The sequence below is a fragment of the Macaca thibetana genome, chromosome 14, assembly GCF_024542745.1.
Source record: "Macaca thibetana thibetana isolate TM-01 chromosome 14, ASM2454274v1, whole genome shotgun sequence".
In the NCBI taxonomy this organism is placed as follows: domain Eukaryota; kingdom Metazoa; phylum Chordata; class Mammalia; order Primates; family Cercopithecidae; genus Macaca; species Macaca thibetana.
The window spans coordinates 61,279,117-61,297,387 of NC_065591.1; the positions used below are offsets into that span (position 1 = coordinate 61,279,117).

Genomic DNA, 18,271 nt, shown 5'->3' on the forward strand with positions numbered 1-18,271 from the left:
TGTGGTCACCAGCGACCCCTCAGGTGGTAAGGGAGCTCGAGATAGTTTTTGAGGCTGGTCCCGGTGGCTCACCCCTGTAATCCCAGCACCCTGGGAGGCCGGGGCGAGCGGATCACGAGGTCAAGAGATTGAGACCAGCCTGGCCAACATGGTGAAACCCCGTCTCTACTAAAAATACAAAAATTAGCTGGGCGCGCCTGTAGTCCTAGATACTCGGGAGGCTGAGGCAGGAGAATCGCTTGAACCCGGGAGGCGGAGGTTGCACTCCAGCCTGGTAACAGAGCGATACTCTGTCTCAAAAAAAAAAAAAAAAAAAAAAAGGTTTTGAAGGTAGCAACGCAAAGCTGTTCAACTTACCTGATGAATGGCAAATCCGGAGGCTTTTGAGAACACCAGGCCAGAGATGACCCTTGTAAATTGTCTGCAGTGTACTGTAGCTTTCCAATATCATATCAGAGTTTAATTACACTGATAATACACCTGTACTCCATATAAACATATTAATGTAAATGTCTAAATAGAAACAAAATTATACGAGTGAGTAAAAGCCCCTTTGCATAATGGCATGTTTTGCCAAACGATCATTAAAATTCATCAATTTAAAATTACATGTATGTATGTATAAAGCTGTGTGTGTGTATCTGTAATTTTGACCTATATAGCTAGAAAACAATCTTTGTTTTTATTTAGGTCTTATGAATACATGTAAAGCTTATAGAGCCTCAGAACTCTAACTACAGAGTTTCAATAGCACAGAAACTCTGAGAAGAAAAAGAATGTCAAAGTTCCTCCTAAGGAGACTGATTAGATGAGTGTCACCTTGCCTTAGAAGGTGGACTGGGGAGGGAGGTATAGAGAAAGAAGGGACTGGGGTATCCAGATAAAAGTCTGGATGAAGGATTGGGCAATAGGGAGAGAGCTGGGTTAAGTATCAAGAGATTTCTCTCAACAGTCCTTAGGCGAATGAAAGGTCATTAGAATCTCATAAGTGCGGACATGTGTCACTATTTCAGTGAGTACCTCATGTCCGCAGGTTTAAGAAGCCATACGAAGGACATTTCAGATCATCCTTTGTGTAGCTTTCTTCACAACGGTTTTAGGTATGGCTGCCTCCATATTGCCCATGGATGACGCTTCAGGTCAAAGCCTGCTTATGTTCTGAAATTCTCCTGGCCCCACCCAAACTGCCCAGTATGGTCACCACCCTGCCACTGGCCCAGCCCACATTTAAGTCCCTTGGAATACAAAATGGTATGATTGACACCCAGAGGGTTAGAAGTATTGGAAAAGGGATGGAGAGGCCCAACCCAGAGTCTCTTCTCGGGCCATTTTCTAAGAGACGATATAAATGGAAGTAACTTATAGGCTCCATAGTCTTGTCAGCATAGGGCTACATTTCTGGGGCTAGTAGGCTCAGTTAACAAAAAGGATGTTGGCTGGGCGTGGTGGCTCGCTTGTAGTCCCAGCATTTTGGGAGGCCAAGGTAGAAGGATAGCTTGAATCCAGGATTTTGAGGCCAACTTCGGCAACGTAGTAAAACCCTGTCTAAAAAAAAAGAAAATTGCCAGGCATGGTGGTACGTGCCTGTAGTCCCAGCTACTTGGGAGGCTGAAAGGTGGGAGAGGATCACTTGAGCCTGGAAGGTCCAGGCTGCGGTGAGCCATGATCCTGCTACTGCACTCCAGCCTGGGTGACACAGTGATAACCAGTCTCAAAACAAAAAAGAAAACAAAAAACAGAATAAAAGACTATTTCTCAGTGTGCAGAGTTTTTCCTTTTTGTTTGCTAACCAAGGCAGTTTTTATTTTCTCTGTAACTAATTTCTCATCTTGAACAGGGAGATTGGGCATTCTGATGGTTGAGAAGAAATGAAGGTACTTGGCAATAATTCCAGGGGTCTCAAAAGTTAGATATAAATTTACCATATGATCCATCAAATCCACTCGTAGGAATCTACTCAAGAAAAATGAAAACATATCCATGCAAAGATTTGTACAGAAAAGTTCATAGTAGTTTTACTCATATTAAAAAATGGAATCAACCCAACTGTTCAACAAGTGTTAAATAGATTGAAAAAACAAGTGGTATACCCAATACAGTGGGTATTAGTGTTATTAGTATTACTATTATTAGTATTACTAGTATTAGTATTACTGTTAGTGTTAAAAGGGAACCAAGTATGTGGATTCAGAGGCTTGGTGGGGTGATATGATGCATCCAGTAGGACAGGTTTGAAGGTAATGAGGGCACAGATTTGCTGGCAGCCCCAAGTTCCTGAATACTCAGAGTACTTGCAGTTCTAGACTCAAGACCCACTGCTGCAGTTCTAGACTCAGGGTGGCATTAACGGATCCAGCCTGTTATTATAACAATACTCAATATGTTAAATACTCAGTATATGCCAGGAATATTGTTTAGTGCACAGGTTAAGGTATCAAGATTTCTTAAGAGCAATAAGTGGATATCAACATTTGATAGGAAAGAGGTTTCAGGAAAAGCAAAAAGGACCATGACAAGGGTCACAGAACATTCTCACAGCCAAATAGTGACAAAAAATACAAACTCAGGAGACAGATTTTCTGTGAGTAAATCTCTAATATACTCGAATATATTTTCTTTGAGGAAATCTCTTATATATTCACAGGAGACAGACTTCCTGTGACAAAATCTCTAGTATATTTTTTCAGTACAACTTGTTTGAAAGCAGTGTCAGATGATTCTTGTGGTCAGAAATGTTTCTGCCCCTCTCATGGAAAACCCTCCTTAACTCATTACTACCAGCTGGGAACTGACGGGAACAAAAGAAAAGGAAAAAGTAGATACTGCAAGGCCAAGATTAAGACTCAGGGTAGTTTATGCTTGAGAATTCAGGATAGATCTAACTGGATTTTCTGAAAGATAATTGTTAACATCTGATTAGAGGAAGAACTTCAGTAAAACCAAATAAAAACAAATTTCAGTGAGAAACATTTCTTGTTCTAGAGACTTAGGGATATAGTAGAAACAAGCCACCAATTTTGTTTTCAGATGCTTCTGATCATCAAACATGGACCCAATTAATGTATGCTTTTTCTTTCCTCTTTTTTTTTTTTTTTTTTCTGAGACAGTCTCACTCTGTTGCCCAGGCTGGCATGTAGTAGCACGATCTCAGCTCACTTCAGCCACAAACTCTCGGGCTCAAGTGATCCTCCCACTTCAGCCTGTCAAGTAGTTGAGACTAACAGCACACACCACCATGCCAGGTAAATTTTTGTGTATTTTGTAGAGACAGGATTTCACTATGTTGCCCAGGCTGGTCTCAAACTTCTGGACTCAAGCGATTTGCCCACCTCAGTCTCCCAAAGTGCTGGGATTACAGGTGTGAGCCACCATGCCTGGCCCCATCTTTCCTTTGATATTTTATATTCTCTTTCTTCCTTCCTTCTTTTTAAAAATTTATTTTGTTCTTTCTTTTCAGCAGACACATATTAAACTATATATGTCACATAGCACAGTATTTAAGATGGTATTTAAGATGATAGACTCTGGAACCAGTTTTGCCAAGATTCAAATCCTAGCTCATTTACTTACCATCTGTATGATTTGGGGCAAGTTACTTAACCTCTGTTGGGCCTCAGTTTCCCTATCTGTAAAATACCTACTGCATAGAGTTATTGTGAAGACTAAATATGCAAATATATGTGGAGTACTTAGGACAGTTCCTGAAACACAATAGATCGTCAATCAGTGAAAGGTAGCATTATTAACTATAATGAAGTACCAAGCATTTGGCAGGGCTCTGGAGTAATACCGATGAATAAAACATGAATTTTGCTATGCGTATATTCACATTCTAGTCAATTTGAAGAAAATCAAACTAGTCACTTAAATATAGCTTTTTGTTTGTTAACTATTATCTCATCTTCTCTAAATCCCCTTCCTAGATAATCCCATCCACTTTGCTAGCTGACAAAGTCCGAACATTAACTACAGATCAGACCTCTTTTGGGCTTCAGAGTCCATGTGAATAACTCACAGGTAGAACAAAAACAAGATGTTGTAACCTCAGTGGACTAATCTGGTTCAACTTTTATGTGTCAAAGTTGTGAGCTGTTTTTCAATTGCCATAGCCCCCTGGGCTAAAGGTCACATAGCCTGAACATGCCCAGATAAACCAAGCATGCAACCACAGGTGGAACTCAAGTGCTCAGACTGAGGAGTAGGGACTGAATTAAGAAGGGACATCACGTGGCAGAATTCAGGATCTAATCAGATCGAGCCCTTGCAACACCCCAAGGCAGGATCCAATCAGATGATGCCTCCCAGCATCACCTCATTGCAAGATCCAATCAGATCATACCTCATTAATCATTTCTTCTGTCTCCTTGCCAGTCTACTTGCAATAAAGCTTTGCTTTTCTCAAAAGGTGCCATGGTATTGGCTTGTATGTATGTCAAGAGGCAAGCCCATTGATTGCTCAGTAACAGTATATAGTAGTAGTGTTTATTTGCCCACCAATTTGTTTATTCTCCTTTATTACTTATCTTGATGAATGGTACAACTCGCCTTTTTTGTTCCTCAGAAACAATGAACTCGTACATTCTTTCCTCTTCCTCATCCCAACATTCAATTTTTGCCCTTTTAATTTATCCTTTTGAAGAAGTTTTGTCCATTTGATTTATTTCTCTCCATCTTTACTGTCACTATCTTGTACAGAAGCAAGTAGACCATTCCTATAGTCCACTAATTTGTCTTTTTTATTTTCGCTTGATTTCTGTTAAAAGACTTTTTTAAAAAAAATGAGAGTTTATAGACATATAAAATGAACACATGCCGAAGATTTATTTAGTTAATTAAGGAGAGAATCAGCAAGATGGTGTAACCAACCCAAAGGAGAATTTAAAAACACACATAAACATAGGCGATCAGAAAGACTTGCAATGAATTTACAAAGAGAGGAAAACAAGTCAACATCCACAATAGAATCATCATATACATGTCTCTTTGAGACAATTTGCATTTCTATGGGCAAAATCACTTGCATGATTTTCAGCTCAATATAATTTACATAATAAATTGTATTAAGCTCAAAGACAATAAAAAGCTAAGAAAACTCAGAAGAGTACACCAGATGAGTAAGCATTTTTTTATTTTAAAATCTTTCATAATTTTTCTTCTAAGATTCCATCTACAGTGACTATTTGACCAGTTTGGAATACAAACAAATATACTCCACTGTATTTATTATAACCTCTCAGCTTGGATTTTTGAGGAAAAGAAAAACTTCAGTTGTCTGAGATGGGTATGATAAAAATGTGTGGCAGGGGGCCAGGTGCCCTGACTCACCTCTGTAATCCCAGCACTTTGGGAGGCCAAGGTGGGTGGATCATCTAAGGTCAGCAGCTCAAGACCAGCCTGGCCAACATGGTGAAACCCCATCTCTACTAAAAATATAAAAAAATTAGCCAGGCATGGTGACATGTGCCTGTAATTCCAGCTACACGGGAGGCTGAGGCAGGAGAATCACTTGAACCCAGGAGGCGGAGATCGCAGTGAGATGAGATCGCGCCACTGCACTCCAGGTTGGGAAACAAAGCGACACTCCATCTCAAAAAAAAAAAAAAAAAAAAAAAAAAAAAAAATTCTGTGGGCAGGTAGAAGGAGTTATCAAAAGTTTGCTAACATGGAACATACACTCTAGGATTGTTTAATTCTAATCACAATTGATGTGAACATAGACATGTAAACAAGTGCTTTTTAAAAAAATTCTCATTAATAAAATTAGTATAAAGAAAGAAAGAAGGTGACCATGTAGGTTGTGACACCTGGAAACTCAAAAAAAAAAAAAAAAAAAAAACCCAAAAAGATCTTCATATGGTCTTGTTTGGGGTTAAAAATTAAAATAATAAGGGGATTGAGGATGGTGAGTTTTGAAAAACTTCAACTGGCCGGTCATGGAGGCTCATGCCTGTAATCTCAGCACTTTGGGAAGCTGGGGGGGGGGGGGGTGGATCACCTGAAGTCAGGAGTTCGAGACCAACCTGGCCAACATGGTGAAACCCCATCTCTACTAAAAATACAATGAACCAGGAGTGGTGGCTGGCGCCTGTAATCCCAGCTACTTGGGAGGCTGAGGCAGAAGAATTGCTTGAACCTGGGAGACGGAGGTTGCAGTGAGCAAAGATGGCGCCATTGCACTCCAGCCTGGGCAGTAAGAGCAAAACTCCATTAAAAAAAAATATATATATATATTTTAAAACATTCATCCAATTGAAATGGTAAAGACGTCGAAGGGATTCTACTATGGTCTAACAGTTTGTGCTGCACCCTTTCCCCCCAAAATTTATATGTTTAAACCTCATCACCATTGCAATAGTATTATGAGGTGGAGACTTTGGGAGGTGACTAGGTCATGAGGCTAGAGCCCTCATGAATGAATTAGTGCCCTTATAAAAGAGGCCCAAGAGAAACCTTTTCGTCCCTTTCTCCATGTGAAGACACAGCTAGAAGGCACCATCTATTAATCAGAAAGTAGGCTTTTACCAGATGCTGAATCTGCTGGCACCTTGTTTTGTACTTCCCAGCCTCCAGATATGAGAAGTAAATTTCTGTTGTTTATAAGTTATCTAGTTTCTGATATTTTGTTATAACAGCCCAAATGAACTGGGATAGGTTTATAATATGCTACTCCAAAACGTACCACTGCGGCATAAGAATTCTTTTAAGCTGCCTGCTTTGCAGAGGCTGCCGTGGAGGAAAACCCTGTACTATTAGCCATGGTCAACCCCACCGTGTGTTCTTTGACATTGCTGTTGACGGCGAGCCCTTGGGCCACGTCTCCTTCAAGCTATTTGCAGACAAGGTTCCAAAGACAGCAGGAAATTTTCATGCTCTGAGCACTAGAGAGAAAGTATTTGGTTATAAGGGTTCCCGCTTTCATAGAATTATTCCAGGGTTTATGTGTCAGGGTGGTGACTTCACACGCCATAATGGCACTGGTGGCAAGTCCATCTATGGGGAGAAATTTGAAGATGAGAACTTCATCCTAAAGCATACAGGTCCTGGCATCTTGCCCATGGCAAATGCTGGACCCAACACAAACAGTTCCCAGTTTTTCATCTGCACTGCCGAGACTGAGTGGTTGGACGCAAACATGTGGTTTTTGGCAAAGTGAAAGAAAGCATGAATATTGTGGAGGCCATGGAGCACTTTGGGTCCAGGAATGGCAAGACCAGCAAGAAGATCACCGTTGCTGACTGTGGGCAACTCAAATAAGTTTGACTTGTGTTTTATCTTAACCACCAGATCATTCATTCCTTCTGTAACTCAGGAGAGCACCCCTCCACCCCATTTGCTCGCAGTATCCTAGAATCTTTATGCTCTCGCTGCAGTTCCCTTTGGGTTCCCTGTTTTCCTTGTTCCCTCCCATGCCTAACTGGATTGCAGATTTGAGTTAAGTTTATGATTATGAAATAAAAACTAAATAAAAAAAGAAGAATTCTTTTAACCTGAAGGTAATTGAGAAAAAGCAGACACAGGATGAGCTCTCTACCCTCCTCCTAGCTGCCCAAAAGCTAAACACAAATTCCTCTTGTGACAGTGACCCCCTACCCTTGACTTATACTTCTCTGTTATTACCAGAAAGAGAATAACAACCTATCACCAGAGACAATATGGCACTGAGAAAGAGTCTATACAAACCTTACTGATTAGCCCTTATCCTCCATTAGTTTCCACCACATTTTTACTTTCCTACAGTTTGCTACCCTTAGAAGCCTAAAACTTTTTTGGTCACCTTTTAAAAATCTATTGTTCTTTTGTTAAGATGCTATGTAAACCAATGTTCTAACCACCCCTTTGAGTTAGTTATCAATAGATTTCTCCCATGTTAATGCACATATTAATAAATGTGTTTGTTTTTCTCTTGTTAATCTGTCTATTGTCAGTCTAATTTTCAGGGACCTGGCTGGAGAACCTAGGAGGGTAGAAAAAAGGTTTTTCTTCCCCTATGCCTTCATTCATTTGAGCATTCTCAGGAATGACTGCGAATAACTCTCTAGATGATGTTAGGGGAAGATTCAGACGGAGACTTGGGAGAGTGTTAAGGACTCAGTGAAAAGAAATGTCTCAAATCCCTAGATATTTTTTTCTGTAAATTTAGTTACACCCTCTAAGTCAAATCTCCCTTATTTAATCTCTCACTCAGGGTCTCAACCTTCAATCTATAAGACGAGGCCCTTTTATGGTATCTCTTACATGAAACTGCTTCTTACATAAAAAAAAATGACAGATTCTTCTTTTGATTCTAAATAAGTACAGATTACCTTTGTGGAGATAGCATCAGGCAATTATGTTTTTCACTTTTTATTTTATACTAAGAGAATGTGTTAATTTTGCAATGAAACTATAATAACAAAAGAAGCTATAGAAGAAAATCTTAATCTTGAAATAAAGAGAAACATAATGAAACTAATTTTATAAATATAGAGACTGGCAAACACAAAAATTAAAAATTTCCCTTGAAACTACTTGTTGACTTATCTATTGAAAAGCAAATTGGAAAATATATTTTTGGTATAAGCTTCTATGTTTTGCATGTATTCTGCTATATTTTTTATTTTGTAAAGGATTAATATAATTTATATATCAAATCTTAAAATCAGATCAAGAAAACGAGAGAAAAACGGAGAAAGATAATTCAAAGAAGATAAAATATAGATATGAATTATTAAAAGATAGCTTTTTTTAAAATTCAAAGTAAAAAAACAATGTGATAATATCACAAGTGGTACTGTTCATTTGCTATGAATTTACCTAGCTAATATTTACAGACAATTTGGCACTATTTATCAAAATTTTAAATATGTATGATCTATGATCTAGATATTCCACTTTTAGGCATTCAGCTAGTGGAAATACAGTTCTACCAGAGGTGCACACAAATATACCTGAAATAAAGTATATTCTAGCTATTTTATATTAGTAAAAATTTTGATAGCAATAAAGTATCCATTAATATACCAGTTATTTATTTTCTTATATCTAGCTAATCTCATTAATAAACAAAACAACCCCTGAAGCAGGTATTATTACTCTTTTTTTACAGAGAAGATAACTGAGACTTAAAGAGGATAATTACCAAATTGCCCGTGACAAATAATTAGGTAGTATGTACTGAATATGGTGACTACAATCTAACCCACCTGTGTGATTATAACGCCTTTTTGTAACTTGGTAAAAGTTAAGGTTTTATACTTTAGTAAGCATAGGGTGTGGATTTGAAACCTAGGAATTCAGACTCTGTTTAGGTTGTTTCAAATATTTTTGTGTTACAAAAATGTTATCATAATGACTAACCTTGTACACATCATTTTGTCATAAGGAGGCATATATGAAATGTAACTCCTGTAAATGTGATTTCTGGATCAAATAATAAATTCATACACATTTTGTTAGATGTTTAAAAATTCTGTTGTATGGTCTATCCATAAGCAAAGTATGAGAGGCTCTGTTTTCTAACATTATAGCCAGCACAGGGTTAATCCTTTTAACTTTTACTAATCTGACAGGTGGGAAATGGTACCTTGGTATAGTTTTTAATGTATTTTCTCTTATTAATAATAAGCAAAGCATATTCTAATGATGTATCTGTTCTTTATGTTTATCAGGCTTTTGATCATTTTTTTCCTCTACATTTTGAGGAACTTTTATGTATTAGAAAAAGCAAGCATTTTATCTATAATATAACTTGAAAAGATTTCAATTTGTCATTGACTTTTGTCTCTTTGCTTATGATGTTTTTTTTTTTTTTTTTTTCCCCATGAAAGAAAGGGAGGTATATTTCTTATTAGAAAATCATAGAGAAATTCCTGTGGAAAAGACATATAAACAGGGAAATGAAGAAAAGGTGGGAATGAGTCATGTAAAGATACAGGGAAAGGATGTTTCAGGAAACAAAATAACAAGCACAAAAGCCTAAGAAGGAAATGAGCTTGGTGTGTCTGTAAAACAGCGGTCAAGTTTATGTGTCTTCAGTGGCATAGTTGTATTTAAAGAAATCTCTGCAATTCTTTTAAAAATACATTTAATTTTGACTTGTTAGAATTATATTTGATTGAATTTAGTTATTGTAAATATTAGATTAAAATATTTTTCTGTTTTATTCTTGTCTTCTTTTTCCTATTCCTCCTTGTAGAAACAAAATTTGAGTATGATACACAATCTGGTTAGGTCTCAGGACAACCATTCTGAGTGTTGGATGAGCCATTCATTAATAATAATTGAAACAATAATACAAATAAAGCTATCCTTTGTAGAGCACTTATTTATATGGAAAGTGCTGATTTAAGATGGTTATATATTTATTTCTCATTAAATCATTAAGAGAAAGTTACTATTATTATTTCCGTTTTAAAGATGAGAAAGTTGCTGGGTGTGAGAGCTCAGGTCTGTAATCCCAGCACTTCGGGAGGCCGAAGCAGACAGATCACCTGAGGTCAGGAGTTCGAGACCAGCCTAGGCAACATGGCAAAACCCCACTTCTACTAAAAATATGTAAATTAGCCCGGTGTGGTAGTGCATCCCCAGCTACTGGGGAGGCTGAAGCGCAAGAATCGCTGAAACCTTTGAGGTGGAGGTTGCAGTGAGCTGACATCAGGCCACTACACTCCAGCCTGGGCAACAAAGCGAGGCTTTGTCTCAAAAAACAAAAGAAGAAGAAAGTTGAGATACAGAGAAGTAAAGTAACTTGCCCAGACTCATACAGTTAGTAAATGGAACAGTCATTTCCAACACAGTCAATTTCAAAAAGATCTAGAACTCAAAACTTGATCACTACTTCTTACAGTTTTCTCTTCCACATAATAAGGATGCTAATGGCTCCTCTCTCTAACTTTTATTATCATTGTCTTGAGGATGCAGAGAGCTATGTGGAAACAAAAAGGTGGAAATGAACTGAACATTCATTGAATGCTTATTATGCAATTGATATGTAATGTTATATTATTCTCATCTTCAAAGTTGAGCAGAAAATTAAGTTCATGAATATTATGCAAACTCTCAAGCTTATTGAACAAGTAGTACATCTTACTTTTAAATCCATATCTCCTGGCACCTAGCACAATTCTCTCCTCTATGTGACATTGAGTTCCAGTGTCTCCCAGGAGGAAGAACTCCTGCAAAGAAGAATGAGTCTAGAGCAAAAAAGTGATGTTACATTTTTTTAAAGAAGAATTTTATACAGATATACTCATATTACATATTTGCCAGGAGAGGGTTCTCATGCTTTGGGGCAATATGATAAAAAGCCTTCAAAATAATCTTTTCTTTCTCAAGAAGTGTACACTCTAGACAGGGAATTAAGACACAAACATGAGTTTTCTAATAAAACAAGAAGCAATATACTAATGATCCAACAAAACAGTGATTTAGATGAAAAGTGGGGCAGAATCTCAAATGATGGCTCTTTCACTGTGGGCTGAGTATAGGAGTGGGCAGGGTTGAGATGTGAACTATGTTTTCAAGAATAGTTTGGTCTTGGGCTAAAATTCAGGTTGAGTTCCTCTTCTCAATCTTAGAGAACATCAGCCTAGGCTAATTCCTGATGTTAATAGTTATTATTGAGTAAGTTATTAAATAACATATAGACGTTTATATTTCTTTAACTATTAAATAATACATACATCCATAGATATTAGATATGAGCAGGTATTTTTATTTCTAATTTTAATGATGAATATAACTTTTAAATACAAAGCATATTTGGATGGATAGGAGTCCTATACAATTGTCTACATTTCAGGGAAAACTTCATCCAGAACAGGTAATGGTTAGTTCAGAATTATTTGATAAAAGTTGATAAATGGATATGTCCACCTATTTATGCTGCTGCTGTGTTAGTATCTCCGAACATGGGTATATACATGTATGTGATCGTGAATTTGTGCAACTGGTAAGAAAAATATCATCCCATGAGACTATAAACTCTTAGACATGACAGTTCTCAGGGGTTCCCATCATGAGAAAGATGTTGAACTGGCAAATGTCAAAATTATATAGAAGTGATTAAGAACAAATTAGGAAGCCAATGTAAGCAGTTAGAGAAAGGTTTCAGTTAGACTGTAAATTTGGTTTTTACATTTCCCCTAATTAGCTAGTTTTTCTTGAGGTGATGGGAAATCAGATTGCATTTCAATAGTAAGGGTAAGAGGATTAGATAGATTTTGCTAGAGATTTCCAATAAAAGAAATCAGAGGTGGGTTTGAATAGATGACATATTTAAATAAATTGAAAGATCGATGAGAATAACACAGGGATAATTGGAAAATGTAGAGGCAAGAATGGGCTAAATACGGGACAATTGATAGATATAGAAAAGGGTTGAGACTAAGTTGAAAGCCTTTATTTAGATCCTTTGGCAAGATTTGAAAACATCTGCTTAGCCCCTTCCAGTATTTGCTTGGTCCTCACTCCATAAATAATGGGATTGAGCATAGGAGGAATGACAACGTAGAGGTTGGCCAGGAGAATATGGACATAGCGTGGGATGCTTCTCCCACCAAACCTATAGGCAAAGACAGAAAAAATGGCAGGGACATAGAAGAGTAGGATGACACAGACATGGGATCCACAGGTACTCAGGGCCTTGGAGCGGGCATCTTGAGAAGGGAGGTGGAAGACTGCTTGGAGGATGTGGATGTAGGAAACAGTAATAAGGATGATGTCCAGGCCTGTGGAGAGAAGAGCAGCTGCCAACCCATACGAGACATTGATGGAGATATCAGAACAGGAGAGGTGGGCAATGCCCATGTGCTCACAAAATGTGTGTGCAATGATGTTGATCCGGCAATAGTGCAGGCGCTTGAGGAGAAAGATGGATGGAAACATAACGATGAACCTGCAGCTCAGGACGGCAGCGGCAATCTTCCCAATGACCTTGCTTGTGAGGATCGTGACATATCTCAGCGGGGAGCAGATGGCCACGTAGCGATCAAAGGCCATGGCCGCCAGGACAACAGAGTCAGCCACAAAGAGGAAGTGAATGAAGAACATCTGAGTGAGGCAGCCATCAAAGGAAACGTGGCTATAACCTAGCCACAAATTGGCCAGGGCCTTAGGCATGGTGGTGGTAGAGAGCAAAACATCAGCACTGGCCAGCAGGGATAAGAATATGTACATGGGCTCATACAGGATTGCCTGGGAGAGGATGACACAAATTAGGATGCCATTGCCTGCCAGGGCGGCAATGTACATGATGCAGCAGGGGATGGATAGCCAGATGTGTAGGTGCTCCAGCCCAGGGATGCCAGTAAGGAAGCAGCCTGCTATGCGAGTGTCAGAGTTGTTCACAGCAGCTATGCTGTTAACAGAAAAAAGGGCCATGATTTTATGCAGAGTCCTCAACTGTGCCATAGGGAAAAAAGAGCTTCAGATTTTTGAACGCATTAGCAGAGTGTCCATAAAAACAAACAGCCACAAGGTCTGCATATAGTTAGAGGCCTGATGACAGTTATGGCCTCTGCACACAGACATATCTCTACAGATAATCACACACAGGCTCTGCACACAGCCATATTCTCTCTAAATAATTACACATGGGCTCTGCACAGTTACAGGACCTGCCCACAGACAGGCTCTGTGTTCCTACTCAGAAGCCCTCCACACAACTTTAAGAATTTCAGGAAACTAGGCCAGGCGCAGCAGCTCACGCCTGTAATCCTAGCACTTTGGGAGGCCGAGGCGGGTGGATCATGAGGTCAGGAGTTCAAGACCAGCCTGGCTAAGATGGTGAAACCCCATCTCTGCTAAAAATCCAAAAAAAAAAAAAAAAAAAAAAAGAAAAAAGGAAAAAGAAAACAGAAAAAAAAAATTCAGGAAACTAAAGGGCTCAAAAACATTGCCAGACTCAGCACAGTACCATAGGTCCTGAAAAGAACAGGGATAGGTAGAACATCAAAACCAATCTCTACAATCTCTTTGGGCATGTGAACTGTAATGAGCTCTGCAAAAGCCCCAGGCCCTGCAGAGAGGACTGCAGTCCTACAACAAGAGGACTAAGCAACAATTTGCTTAGCAGATTATATGAAAGAGTAGGATTGGGGGTGGTAGGTACTGTCAACCCTATATCCCTTTTCCCCTAGGCACAGATGAAGGCAGTTAAGGTAGCTATGGCATTTAGAAAGAACACAGGAGAGAGTGTGAAAAAACCTGGGTCAGAGTTCTGCCCTGTTAACTATTGGCTGCATGATCTTGGACAAGTCACTTCTCTGAGTAACAATTTTCTAATTTTTAAAATGAGCATAATTGTTGTTTTGTTGGTATATTAAGCTAAATTTTCTCCATGGAAGGCTTATTAAATTGCGTGTGACTTCCTGAGTCACCTCTGTGACTGTGAAATGTGGCACTATCATCCAGAGCAGAAAGGTAGGTGTAGGACAACGTTTCTGAAGCTTGGTCTCCACAGCATCATCAGTGAACTTGTAAATTCTTTGGCCCTACCACAAACCTACGGATGAGAAAACCTAGAGTTGGGATAACAATCTGTGTTTTGGCAAGCTCTCTAGATGATTCTGATTCATGCTGAAGTTTGTGAACCACTGACGTAAGAACTTATTGAGCTTTCTTCCCTATCTACTCTAGATGTCTATCATTTCCGCCAGGATCATTTCTTTTTAGTACCCATTGGTTTCTGCTGTATCTGTAAATTCTCAGACTTCAAATAAATCTAACTAGTGTTATCCTCAGCTTACATAGTCAGGTTGTGAAAAAAATGACACAATCACATAAGTAGTCTTTAGTACATATTAGGACACGTGATTCCTCCTCAGTCCTATTAAACTATTCTCACAATGAATATATGACTTTTTTTTTTTTTTTTTTTTTTATTGAGATGGAGTCTCGCTCTGTCGCCCAGGCTGGAGTGCAATTATGTGATCTTGGCTCACTGCAAGCTCCGCATCCTGGGTTCAAGTGAGTCTCCTGTCTCAGGCTCCCGAATAACTGGGATTACAGGTGCCCACCACCATGCCCGGGTAATTTTTTTTGTATTTTTAGTAGAGATGGGGTTTCACCATGTTGGTCAGGCTGATCTTGAACTCCTGATCTCAAGTGATCCACCCGCCTTGGCCTCCCAAAGTGCTGGGATTACAGGCATGAGCCACCATGCCTGGCCTATACGACTTTTATCACTGCCCAAATTCTGTTTTTCTCTCTCCACTGAATGTTTCTCTTTTGTAACTCACATTTCAAGACTATCAGGAACATATCCCTCATATTATTCCCTTCCTGTAAATTTATTTATCTCTGCATCCATCCTCCCCTCATATCCTCCAGTCCCAACGAAAGAGGTGCTAATATCTTTTCTATTTTCCAATGTTTCCTTTGTCATAGCTGTAATGTATTTTACTTTACCTAAATATAAGAAAAGTTTCTTGAGTAATTTTTGGGAGGTGCTGGGAAATGAACCTAGGGCCTCATGTATGAATATTTAACTTATTAGATTCTTTTAAAAACAACCTTATACACAGACAAACATACATATGCATACTTGCATGCATGCATTCATATATGTACATATGTATGTATGCATGTATATACATGTATTTATGTGTGTATGAATGTATGTAGCTATAGCGTCAATAATAATTTCCCCACCTATTCTCTGAATTTCCTTTCTTTCCTACCACTTCAGGGACTTTGTTTCATCAATTATTCTCTCTCTTTATCTTCAGCTTCTCCTAATTTCCTGGATCTTTATTAAAGAACATTCAAATGTTTTTAACCTGAAGACAAGCAAAAAATTAAGAACAACTATAATAAAAACATTTTATTCTACTAAACTCTCTTTTAAATTACAGTTTTGTCTCTCTTCTTTCCTTTAAAAATCATTCTTCCATGAAAGACCACTTTTGACTTTGATTTCTCTACCTTCCACCGTTTCTTCTCTTGTACCCTGGTCTGATCCTGCTCTCATTAAATCATCTCTCTCCCTGCAGAATTGTTTACTGTTTTTTTTTTTTTAATTTATTTACTATTATTATTATACTTTAAGTTCTAGGTTACATGTGCATAACGTGCAGGTTTGTTACATATGCATACTTGTGCCATGTTGGTGTGCTGCACCCATCAACTCGTCAGCACCCATCAACTCGTCATTTACATCAGGTATAACGCCCAATGCAATCCTTCCCCCCTCCCCCCTCCCCATGATAGGCCCCGGTGTGTGATGTTCCCCTTCCCGAGTCCAAGTGATCTCATTGTTCAGTTCCCACCTATGAGTGAGAACATGCAGTGTTTGGTTTTCTGTTCTTGTGATAGTTTGCTAAGAATGATGGTTTCCAGCTGCATCCATGTCCCTACAAAGGACACAAGCTCATCCTTTTTTATGGCTGCATGTATTCCATGGTGTATATGTGCCACATTTTCTTAATCCAGTCTGTCACTGATGGACATTTGGGTTGATTCCAAGTCTTTGCTATTGTGAATAGTGCTGCAATAAACATATGTGTGCATGTGTCTTTATAACAGCATGATTTATAATTCTTTGGGTATATACTCAGTAATGGAATGGCTGGGTCATATGGTACATCTAGTTCTAGACCCTTGAGGAATCGCCACACTGTTTTCCATAATGGTTGAACTAGTTTACAATCCCACCAACAGTGTAAAAATGATCCTATTTCTCCACATCCTCTCCAGCACCTGTTGTTTCCTGACTTTTTAACGATTGCCATTCTAACTGGTGTGAGATGGTATCTCATTGTGGTTTTGATTTGCTTTTCTCTGATGGCCAGTGATGATGAACATTTTTTAATGTGTCTGTTGGCTGTATGAATGTCTTCTTTTGAGAAATGTCTGCTCATATCCTTTGCCTACTTTTTGATGTGGTTGTTTGTTTTTTTCTTGTAAATTTGTTTGAGTTCTTTGTAGGTTCTGGATATTAGCCCTTTGTCAGATGAGTATATTGCAAAAATTTTCTCACATTCTGTAGGTTGCCTGTTCACTCTGATGGTAGTTTCTTTTGCTGTGCAGAAGCTCTTTAGTTTAATGAGATCCCATTTGTCAAATTTTGGCTTTTGCTGCCATTGCTTTTGGTGCTTTAGACATGAAGTCTTTGCCCATGCCTATGTCCTGAATGGTAGTACCTAGGTTTTCTTCTAGGATTTTTATGGTATTAGGTCTAACATTTAAGTCTCTAATCCATCTTGAATTAATTTTTGTATAAGGAGTAAGGAAAGGATCCAGTTTCAGCTTTCTACTTATGGCTAGCCAATTTTCCCAGCACCATTTATTAAATAGGGAATCCTTTCCCCATTTCTTGTTTCTCTCAGGTTTGTCAAAGATCAGATGGCTGTAGATGTGTGGTATTATTTCTGAGGACTCTGTTCTGTTCCATTGGTCTAGATCTCTGTTTTGGTACCAGTACCATGCTGTTTTGGTTACTGTAGCCTTGTAGTATAGTTTGAAGTCAGGTAGCATGATGCCTCCAGCTTTGTTCTTTTGACTTGTGATTGTCTTGGCGATGCGGGCTCTTTTTTGGTTCCATATGAACTTTAAAGCAGTTTTTTCCAATTCTGTGAAGAAGTTCATTGGTAGCTTGATGGGGATGGCATTGAATCTATAAATAACCTTGAGTAGTATGGCCATTTTCACGATATTGATTCTTCCTATCCATGAGCATGGTATGTTCTTCCATTTGTTTGTGTCCTCTTTTATTTCACTGAGCAGTGGTTTGTAGTTCTCCTTCAAGAGGTCCTTTACATCCCTTGTAAGTTGGATTCCTAGGTATTTTATTCTCTTTGAAGCAATTGTGAATGGAAGTTCATTCCTGATTTGGCTCTCTGTTTGTCTGTTACTGGTGTGTAACAATGCTTGTGATTTTTGCACATTAATTTTGTATCCTGAGACTTTGCTGAAGTTGCTTATCAGCTTAAGGAGATTTTGGGCTGAGACAGTGGGGTTTTCTAAATATACAATCATGTCATCTGCAAAGAGGGACAATTTGACTTCTTCTTTTCCTAACTGAATACCCTTGATTTCTTTCTCTTGCCTGATTGCCCTAGCCAGAACTTCCAACACTATGTTAAATAGGAGTGGTGAGAGAGGGCATCCCTGTCTTGTGCCAGTTTTCAAAGGGAATTTTTCCAGTTTTTGCCCATTCAGTATGATATTGGCTGTGGGTTTGTCATAAATAGCTCTTATGATTTTGAGGTACGTTCCATCAATACCGAATTTATTGAGCGTTTTTAGCATGAAGGGCTGTTGAATTTTGTCAAAAGCCTTTTCTGCATCTATT

General features: G+C 38.6%; 1 protein-coding gene and 1 pseudogene across 1 annotated transcript; one reads left to right on the forward strand and one right to left on the reverse strand.

The window, feature by feature from the left end:
* Positions 1-6,246: 6,246 nt before the first annotated feature.
* On the forward strand, positions 6,247-9,434 carry LOC126935235 (peptidyl-prolyl cis-trans isomerase A-like; annotated as a pseudogene).
* Positions 9,435-12,378: 2,944 nt separating this feature from the next.
* Positions 12,379-13,389, reverse strand: LOC126935107 (olfactory receptor 52B6). Its single transcript, XM_050756311.1, has one exon. It carries the CDS (start codon positions 13,387-13,389, stop codon positions 12,379-12,381), a length of 1,011 nt encoding a protein of 336 aa, XP_050612268.1.
* Between the last annotated feature and the right edge of the window lie 4,882 nt (positions 13,390-18,271).

Coding starts and splice junctions, on each gene's coding strand:
- LOC126935107 (XM_050756311.1), bottom strand. CDS start 13,389: ATGGCACAGTTGAGGACTCTGCATAAAATCATGGCCCTTTTTTCTGTT.